This window comes from Alligator sinensis, unplaced genomic scaffold (genome assembly GCF_000455745.1).
Source record: "Alligator sinensis unplaced genomic scaffold, ASM45574v1 scaffold442_1, whole genome shotgun sequence".
Lineage (NCBI taxonomy): Eukaryota > Metazoa > Chordata > Crocodylia > Alligatoridae > Alligator > Alligator sinensis.
In genome coordinates this window covers 1,734,529-1,745,468 of record NW_005841829.1, presented here as the reverse complement: position 1 = coordinate 1,745,468, position 10,940 = coordinate 1,734,529, and the positions used below count along the sequence as shown (strand labels likewise).

General features: G+C 40.0%; 1 protein-coding gene across 1 annotated transcript in view; it reads left to right on the top strand.

Annotated features, from left to right (window-relative positions):
* Positions 1-6,641, top strand: part of CUNH11orf74 (chromosome unknown C11orf74 homolog) — a 44,565-nt gene extending 37,924 nt beyond the window's left edge. Inside the window, 1 exon segment of the mRNA XM_025200543.1 lies at positions 4,810-6,641. Within this exon segment, the coding sequence (XP_025056328.1) occupies positions 4,810-4,980 (171 nt within the window). The 3' untranslated portion in view covers positions 4,981-6,641.
* The last annotated feature ends 4,299 nt before the right edge of the window (positions 6,642-10,940 follow it).

Here is a 10,940-nt window from a genome sequence, read left to right as displayed (position 1 = left end):
TGGGCAGGCTCTGCAAAAAAAAAAAAAAAGGATTGGGCCTCTCCCCACTTCTGCCTTCTGCCTGCCTCTCCCACGGTTGGGGGGAGCATGGGGCAGGCGAGCTGTCAAAAGGTTGCAACTTTACAAATAGCTACATTGCAAGCTAAACTACATGTGGGTGTGGTTTAGTTTGCAATGTAACAAAATCATTTAAATTGTTAACCCCCCCTGTATGCGTACAGCGGAACACAATTGAATTGCAAAAGCAGCCAATTTTTGTCACGTGTGCAAGCACCCTCAGAGATTAACTGATTTATCTGCGCTTCCTCAGAAAAATCTGTAGCAGAAATGGAAACTGAACCAAGATCTCTTGATCCTAGTCCAGTGCTTTTACTTCAAGAGAGTCTTTCATTTCTCACAAGCATCTCCGCTCATATTTAAACTCATATGTACTCTATTGATATTTTTGAACTGGTCCGTGTTCCCCTGAACATACAAATTTGGCAGTGTGTGCATGTGAAAAACTCTCTCAAGTTAAGCAAGAGATCTGTAGAATGCTTTTAGTTCTGTAAAATACAAATTAGGAAGCACTGCATCAAGCCTTTTAGTTAACTGTATTTACAAACAGATTAAAAAGAACTGGGTTGCCAACTGTTGAAATCTCAACTTAGGATGTTTTATTTACAACATTATTTTCCAAAGCAGCCTCTAGCTAAATGCTTCAGTTATTAATATGAACATTATATCCTTTCCCCTCTAATTTAAATGTGCTGTGGCTGTGAATGAAAATGACTTCTTCAGTGGTGTCTCTACTTGGGTAAATCACATGAGCAATCTTAAGGAAACTGGCAGTTGTCTAATAGAGCACACATTCTAATCCCAAAGAGCTTCCAAAAAGATTTCAATTAGATGTTACATTAGACACCTGAAGTACACATATTTCTCTCAGCTCCTTAGGCAAAAATAACAAGATAATAACTTGATTCACGGTTGTTTTTGTTCTGCTGCAAGGGATTTGGTGTTACATAGCAAAATCTCTTCCTTTTGAAATAAATCAGAATTTTATTTTGCAATCCAGAGGCCTCTCCAGCATGGAAGACTGAAACGAACTAATTCTTCGGAGAATAGAATAACAAACATAAACCCTCTGCTTTCAGTGTTTATTTGAGAGATGAAGCACACAAATAGATATCAGTTAAATTTGGTGTGGTACTTTTACATTAAATTTTATTTGGAATTAGATTAATATTTTTCTATTTTTACAAAGACTTTTCCATCCCTTAGCTGTAAATTGATTTTGCAAACCCCATACTTCATGTAAGCAGACCTCACAGAAGTCAGTGAGACTAATCACATGGGGCATTTGTAGACATGCATGCAGCGCCCTGATGGGCACTTCTAAAAGCTCCTGGCGCTGTGGCGCATGCATTTGTATAAACAGCAAAATGTGTGTCAGCACTGAGAAAATGGCAGCAGTGCACTTTTGAACTAAAACACATCAAAGTTGTTTTAGTTCAAAAGCGCGTCACGACCATTTTCTGTGCCCTGATGCACATTTCACCATTTATATAAATGAACGCAGTGCAGTGCCGGGCATGTCAGCTCGTGTGCTCCACAGACTCAATCGAATGTGCTCGGATGCCCTGGATTTCCGGTGCGTCAGAGCAGGCAAAGGCACGTGTATAATAACTTTAAATATAAATACCCGTGCAGCCTTCTAACCTAATTATATATCTGTTCAGATAGTAGATAAACAGTTTGTATAGAATAGAAATGTAAAAGCTGAATGTCTGAAAGAGCATCAAAAAGGTAAAGGAAAAAATGCAGATGTCTATGGAAGAGACTTAAGGTGATGTTTTATAATGCCTAGGATTTCTGAAACCTGCAAGGTTCTATTTTGACATGGTTAATTTTGTGTACTTCCTTTGCTTGCTTTCTTGCAGATTTTGCATTCTGTAGAATAAATGATTTTGGCTATACATCATTCTCAAACAAGAAGATCCAAGATTCTTTATAATGATGGTGCATGTATTAGATACTGCTACTGTTCAGGACTTAGCCTTGCACTAGCACTAAATCTCATTAAAATTATCACAGTACTGGCTGCCTTCAGCCATGGGAAAAAAATCCCCCTAGTGCTTTACTTTCAGCTTGTTGCACCCCTGCACCAAGCGTAGCACATGCTCAGAAGAGACATCATGTTAGTTTGACCTAGCTCACCCTATGTCTGTATAGATCGGGTGCTTCAGTGGGGCTTTTTAGTACTTTTATCTAATAGTGGATTGAATCAGCTTAGATAAAAGCACCACAAAGCCCCACTGAGCACCCAATCTATATAGACGCTGGGAAGCCCAGTCAAACTAAAGCGCTGTTTGTTTGTTTTTTCCATGTCTGTCAGCAGCCAATATTTCTTGTTCCCTCTTATGGTACCCTAATCTCTCTCCCCTGAGCAACCTTGCAAATGTAACTATTTTATGGAAAAAATTAACTCTGGTGTTCAAATAAATAAGATCATGTTGAACCTCCTGCAGGAAAATTGTTCAAGATGAAGTTTAGGCTGAGTTTTTCAAAAGAATGTAGCATAGTAAGCATAGCTTTGCTTTGATCTTCGTTCAGTTTGGTTCAGCATGCTGCTTAGTGCCACACACTCAACACTTTGGACTTGTGAATTCTGAAGTGTCCCATCACATACCAAGTATTTGAGGCTTGGACTTGCAAGATGCTCAGCAAAGAACGTAAGTATGTCTCAGGGGTATAGGTTGTAGCCGTGTTGGTCTAAGGGCATAGGCAGACAAGGTTCTTTGGGTAAATCTGATATCTTTTATTAGACCAACTCAAATAGCTGGAAAAATTCTCCTTAGCAAGCTTTTGGGCACAAACACCTATCTTCAGGTTGAGAAAGTGCCTGCAGGTGGTCTGTGCTCTTACTGGATGGTGTGGTAACACATCCAGAGCCTAGGCTAATATGTATGCAAGAAAGCAAGAAATCTGGATGGGGGGGAGGGAAGGGGAAAGGAATGAATGTAGCTGTAGTCAACTGATGAGAGACAGGAGAGGGGTGGCAGAGGGAATGAGAATGGCTGGTAAAAAGTGGAGGGTTTACCTGGGGAGTCAGGTATTAGGCAGGTTATAATGTGTCATAAATCCAATGTCTATATTTAGTCCATGATTTTTGGTATCCAGTAGATTATCAAGTGAAGTTCAGAGGCTTGGCTGTGAAAGGTATTTTGTAAATTCCCTTTGAGGATTAGAATTGAGAGATTGGAGAGAGAGATCCTCTTCTCTCTCATCCTTTTCCTACAGCTACATTCATTCCCCCCCCCCCCCCCTCCCCCCCCCCCTCACCCACCCCAACTTCACTTATACTAACCACCTCAATTTACATTTTAACTGGCTGGCTTTCTTGCATACTTACTGGCCTCTGGCTGGTTTACCACTCCATTCAGGAAGAGCACAAACTACCTGCAGGTGCTTCCTCAGCCTGATGAAAGGCAGAACTGTACCTAGACTCCTGGCAGCCATGGGCAAAGTTTTAGTTTATCATCCGTTCACCAGGGATGATAATAATAATAATAATTTTTGCCATTTTTGGGCTCCCTTTTGTCTGGGCCCTGGGGCGGCCACCTGGTTTGCCTATGCCTGTGTCTGGCCCTGACGAAGGGTGTTTGTGCCCAAAAGCTTGCTAAGAAGAATTTTTCCAGCTATTTAGTTGGTCTAATAAAAGATATCGGATTTACCCAAAGAATCTTGTCTGCCTAAATTTGTGCCAAACTTTTAAATGCAAGTCTCATTGACTTCAAGGGGATTAATTGCTTGCTTGTAGTAAAGTGTGCTTAAATGCTCTGCTACATAAGGGGGGAGTGCTCTCTACTTTGAAGCATGGAGCCCTGATGACCAAGAAAAAAAGCCTCCCTAAACGTTGAACTACATATAGTTTTTGAAAACCTGGAGATATTTAAATTAGTTTGAGAGCTAAATTAGCTAAAGCACAGGAATTATCCTGCTGTGCTTAGGTAGCAGGGGAAGATGGAAAAAGTGTCCTAACAAGATGTTCTCATCTGTAATTTCTAGGATGAATGTTTTCTATTTATTGAAAATATTTTATACTATGGTCTCTCTGTAACTCATCAATATGAAACCTTTACTATATTATGATTTATTAATTCTGCTTTTAAATGTTGTAACTGAAGTGTCTGCTAAACACATTTACAATGAATAACAGTAAAACAGTTCAATATAGCATATCTGCTGAGCAAATATAGAGTAATGCAGTAAGACTATTCTCCCATCAAGCCCCCCCCAATCCCATAACATGTGGTTGAATGAAACAGATTCATGAATAGATGAAGATTGCTTGTGCTGCTCTATCCCCTATAAGCATTCTCATTGCTACAAGATGTGTCCTGGGGAGTGTTTGCCGTTAGTATCTGTTAGGTAGACAGCAGCTGAAACTAACCAAAATCTTACACGTGTGAGAAATTAAACATAGCTCTACATAACTTATCTGTATCCCTACAATGCTTCTGCTACAAGTGGTAGAAATGTAATAGATGTATGCAAGGGAGTTTTTTCTTGATTCCTTGCCTTGAGCAAAATTTGTTAATGATATTCATTCAGATACAGTATGGTACAAATGGGGCACATTAAATGGTTTAAATTAGGTCAAATTGAATAATTGAATTTATTTTTTTACTTAAAACAGCTTAATCAGCTTAGAGGGCTGGAGTCTGAAAAAAATAGTTTAATTAAATATTAATTGAAGGTTAATATGTTGAGCTTCATTGTCATCATTTGCAGCCGTTTTATTTATGCATCTTTATATTTTTCCAGTTCCAGCTACTTGGGGATGAAGTTTATCCATTCTCCCTTGATGAAGAATTTGACTATGACAATGTGGCATTGACTCCGAAGTTCTCTGAAGCTGAGATGAAGTCCATGATAGATCTGTCTGAACAGAAGAAAAGGAGAATAGACCTCAAGTCAGTACTATCTGAAGACTGAGTCAGATATGCTTTGCATTGTTCATCTGTGGATTATTGTTTTTTAAGGAGAAAATCTAGGTCCCTTCTGTACTCATAGAAGGCTCTTTGGCTGTGGAATCAGCATAGTTCTGTCAGAGAACCTGAGCTATGTTCATACAATCTATGCAGCTGGATGCACTGAAGTAGCTGCTACATATTATTATTTATATATACTACCATACTGCTTAGGAGTTCCACACATAGTGACAAGCCATCTACAAACAAAGAACAAAAAGATGGTCCCTGTACCAAATTGCTTACAATTACAGCATTGCAGCTGCACAGACAACAAGGGAGGATTCCTTTCTGTCTCCTTTCCTTTACATTTATGTATAAAGACTTGCTTATGTCCTCAGTTGGATGCTGAAATTTGGATTTACCCCTAAATGTACAGAATTCCTGCATATATCAATGGCTTTTAAATGACTTATTTGGGTCTTTGGCCCTACTTGCAGCTGCTTTGTTCCTGTCACCTAACAGTACAAAACACAACAGTGCCTATAAGGACAGCCAAGGATTCCCTTGTTGAAACCTGCACTGCTCTAAACTGGAGCTGTCCAACTCCTGAGCAGCCAGGGGCTCTATGCAGTGGGGGCCCCCCCATCCTGTGAGCCCTCCAAATCTCATGGGCTGTGCCACCCCCAACTCCAAGGGGCATGTTGCGGAAGCTGGAGGAGGGAGAGGGAGCTCAGATACCCCAGTGACAGCATCAGTCAGAGAGATGTGGGGAGTGATGGTTGGGCGTGAACCCGTGGGCTGCAAATTAGACAGCCCTGGTCGAAATTATTTTTGTTGAAATTATAGTTCCTTAGGGCCATTATAGGTTGCTGGGAGTCAGAGCAGCTCTCAGTCTACTTCAGCTAACATTTGGTACTAGCTTTTGCTCTCAGCCAGCCCCTCCATGGTTTCAGAGTTACCTCAGAGTTTGTTCTGGCGGAGGATTCAGTCTTTAATTTATTTCTCTAACATAAGATTTAAAGGTACAGGATCAATGATTTAACCTAAGGAAGATTTTTAGATTCTCACTGTGACCTCAATTCCACAGAATAGTAAATATTCCTATGCTTTTGGTAAAATTCTTCCTGAAGCTTCTCTGAATTAAATTGGTAAAACTCATATTTTTTGCCAGAAAAATGTCTTCAGAGAAAAGAAACAGGTGGTAGTGATCTCAGCCATTACAGATGCTTGCCTGGCAAGAATTTAGACTGTAAATACTGATTTATTTTATATTTGTATATTTTTTTAATTCAGAAAATTGTTGTGAGCTGTTTCACAAGTAGCATATTAGCACCATTTGAAATTCAGCAGCTTCTGGGAAGATGAAGGAAAAGCGTAGCTTCCAGGCTAAGTACAGAGAGTCAAAATGCCTGAGGCTGAATTGATTCAATCTTCTTAGGTTACTCTAAATTGCACAGATTGAGCCAATAAGTAAGTGAACAGGCATTCACTTCTGATTCTGGGAATGCAGCCACATGCCTGCAGTAGACCAAGTCAGAAGCTGGGGGGTGCTAGAGCATGCCTCCCTGCTTGGATAGAGCAGAGAGCTTGGGCCAAGGTTAGCTCACCTACCCTGTAAAGGGTGGGGAGGGTTCAGGGGGTTGCAAAGCATCCTGGGATGTTGAGGGACTGAGTTAACTTGAATTTGGAGGAGATCTGGGACAGAAGTTCAATGAACTGATGTAACCTAAATTAGTTAAGTCTGCTCCATCCAGGTTTATATTAAACCAGTTTTGGCCATTTTGAAAGTGGTTTATGTGCACTGAACTTCTGTTGTGTTACATATTTGAACTGGTTTCCAGTCACTTACACTGGTTTACGTGTAATTTCTTCCCCTAGCCCCAGTGTCTGCAGCCCTTTAGCAGACCTACTAGAACTACAGGGATGGTTTAATCAGAACACTACCTATGACCCTGAAAGTTTGTTGAACTTGAGATGATATGAATATCATTTAATCAGAAAACATGTGACAAGATCTAGTCCTTAATTCATCTTATTCTGCAGGACATTCATTTTATTTTGTATCTTATATGGGCCTGCGTATAAAATGGGTAGGTGGGGGTGGTCTTCAAGCTAGATGAAAAGGAATTCTGGACAGGCTGCACTACAGACAAAGTTGAATAGAATTGCATCAAACCGTGTAAGCCTTAAAAACATTAACTAGGGCTCAGAATGTAAGCATAGTGAAGCTATGGCATGATTAGGCATGATTAGCCTAATTCTGCCATTTTTAATACACATTAAGGGTACATACATGTAGATGCATGCCCATAATGCTCATTAAATTAGGCTAATGTGTATGAACTCGTCTCGTGTACACACGTCCTTTGTGAGTTAACTTTCCCCTTTATGCACAGAGATAAATATGATAATGGAGATGGCTCCATATGATTGATTTTCTGGTCAGCTCATTTTATTGATCTACTTAGATATGGTTGACTTGTTTATGTACTGCTTTTTTAGTTAACTGTTGCTATTTTCCTTCCCTTTTTAGTAGCATCTTTCTTAGATATATATTTCATTTATACATTTAATTTTTTTATTATGAACCACAGGTCATATGTTATATGACTGAAGATGTACACAATATACATATACACATACATTATATTTGATCTAATATATGGGACACACATTATATTGATACATTTGTATATCTATTACTTAATTAGTATTGCTTAACTTGTATAAAAAGGGCTTTGACCTGAAAGGTAGATATATTTTACCTCAGTAATTAGCATTTTCCATAGTATCTTAAACATTTCCACCAGGGACAATTGCCTTTTTATATGTGAGAAGCAAAGATTTCTTGGGGTGGTATTTTTTATTGGCCCACCTGGCCATGTCTTCATGAGACGCTGACTGTGCAGTAGCTCATTACTACTGTGCAATAGTGGTGCATGGCACAAAGCATGATGCGACAATACTGCACAGTAGTAATGAGCTACTGCGCAGTCAGTGTCACCTTAAAGCCATCTAGCAATTACTGCTCAGTAACTGTGGTTACCGCACAGTCATTTAGTACATGTGTATATGAGTACTAAATGACACGTGTATATGAGTGTAGTCATTTAGTACTCATATGTACTGTGCAGTTAGCGTCCCATGTAGACATGGCAACTGTGTAGTTGGGCTACAGTTAGACAAGTTTTTGCATGCAAGACATTCTTCCTCAGGTCCTTTTATTTGTGACCATTTGTACCATTCCTCCAGAAAAGGTAGTTTTCTTTTCCTCCAGAATGGATTGACCTCTTTGTGACAAAAACCACAAAAGGAACAAGAAATTCATCAAGGTTTTCCTTGGAATTTTCCACTAAAATGTTTCATCAAAGAATGGGGTTGTTTGCTTTCAAACTGACAAGGATTTTGAATTGCAAAACCCACAGATCTTGTTGGATCCATCAGAAGCCAGAGCTAACTGCAGGTGTGCTTAACGTTTGTAATCTGTGGCTGGGTCCTACTAGGCTCCATACTCCAATGGAGTCTGCAGTGCAAAAAGAGCCAATGACTTACTTTTTTTGGCATTTGCATTGCTGCAGGGATGATGGAAGAATGGTGTTTAGAGACTAGTTATCTCTCCCTTCTACCCCAGTGATGGATTCTGAATCCAAGGGAAATATCTTCCTGGCTTCTATGGGACACTTTTATACTTTCTTTTGGTCATATTAATTTGCTCCTGCAGGCAGTGTGGATAATACTGCCTAGCGTTATTCCTTGTGGTGGGTGAGGAGGCAGAAGAATTGTTCAGAATGGCTCAGTGAAGTAATGGTAGTCAAGCAATAGGATAAAAATAAGGCAATAAAAGGAGATGCAGAATAGTCTCTGTCTAAAATAGAGTTCATATTTTGCATTAGCAATAAGGTAATTTTATCTAACAACTCAGGGTACTTATTTCTATGTTCCTAACAGTATCAAGATGAAGCCATCTCTAGGCTGGCAGGCACTAGACAAGTATTTTAGAGCCACGTGAGGAGAAAGGCTATGAGGCAGTATTTACCTTTGTGAAAGAGGATGGTATGATTCTCTGGGCCCAATCAGCTGTTGAAAATTGGCAGGACTTTATTGAGGATCTGGTCCTTTATGTTCATAGAAAGCAGCTAGGACCTTGATATTTAACCTTAACTGCCAGCTTACTGAACTAAGCTAATTCTTGATGTAATTACATGCAATCCAATGAGATATATTTGACCTGTTGTTATCTTTTTGTGATAACATTTCAAAAAAGAAACAATAAGGGGAAATGTAGCATCTTAAAGTGTTCGATTACCAGTCCCACCTGAAGCCATCTGGGGCTGAGGGCCTTGTCACATGTTCACTTGCAACAGTTGCAAATCATTGCAATGGTAGCGACCCATTAAAATTAGTGTATGATCACCCTTTCCTGAAAGGAAACAACTTTGCAATGCTACAAGGACTCCGGATACATAGTAAATTGCTTGAATGTGCATTTTCTTGCATTTTAACTGCACTTAGTAAGTGTTAAGTTGAACATGTGACACTACCCTGTTTCTCTAACCGTGTGTCCACTTCAGACCATTAGCTTTGTTATGTTTAACAAAGACACCTCAATCCATTTAGGTCACTTGTTTTCCTAATAAACATAACATTGTTTATAATAGAGATTAATACACATTTTGAGAGGATAACTTGTAAGTTGTATTAACAGCTCCTGAGGCAAGGAGAAACTGGTGGTAAAACATTAACATACAGTAGTAATGTCCATCTCTTTATAAGTGTGTGGTTTTTAAAAAAAAACTTTATCTATGCAAAGATGAGGAAAATATAGGGAAAATGTGAATCTTACACAGACTATTTCAAAAAGCCACATCAGCTTTTTCTTGCTTTGAAAAATGATACTTAATTGTAGAGGATGATAATCTGAATTAGTGAAAGACTTCAAAAGGTTCAAAACATGGGCTCAGTTTCAAATCTTCCTGATGCAGGAATCAACCTGGAACCAAGGGGCATCTTTACACATGTGGCACTGGGTGCTGTAATTAGCAAGCTGTGGTAAATAAAGGTGCCCATGTGTCATGTGTATCAGCATCCCCATGTATCCCCATGCTGAAAAAATGGCGATGGGTCGCTTTGAACTAAAGCTCATCCAACTTGTTTTATTTCAAAGTGCCCCACAGCTATTTTTTCAGTGCAGAGACATGTGATACAGAAGGCTGGTGGAGCACTTCAATTTCCAAGCTCCAGCAGATTCAGTTAATCAAGTCTGCTCTGATGCACTGGATTTCCAGTGCATTAAACCAGGCTCTGTGCATGTCTATAGGAGCCCAGGGTGCCCAACTGCCTCATAAATGGCACAGCTTGGTTAAACAGCAGCCTGGAGATCAAAATGTCTTCTTGACTAGCAGACTGAAATGTACCCCACTGCCCTTTACATTCATTTTTAGCAGCAGGTTACTGAAAGCCAACCATGGAATGAATCAGTTCAGTTTCACTTGCCAGGGGAAATCTGCATAAGGGACTTCTACTTTCTTCAGATTGCTTCAAAAAGGTTCCTACATCTCAATGGGACTGTTTGCTTCCATTGGTCAAAAGCCACCTGCAACAGGTTAGCCACTGGTGCTATTACAGCCTTGAAGCTATAGGATTGGATTCAGAATGTCAACCAGAGGTGTACCAGGGCAGCTCTGTGCCTGGGGGGAGTAGGGGGAAAGGGGAGGGGGGCACAGCTAACCACCAGCTGTGGCAGCAGCTGTTTTTACAACCCCAAAAAGTGGAGACCTAGTTGCCTTGCCTCAGTTATGCTACTGGTGGCAGCTGAGTGGGACAAAGCCTCACTTGACCCCATCTCAGCAGACCTTTCCCCAGCTATATTTTCTCTGGCTGTGTATTGTGCTGTGTTCACCAATCACGAAAGTTCAGAGAGTTCAGGTCTTGCATTAAAGATGAGGAACCCCTTGATGAGGATTTGTGTCAGCCTGACAAAAT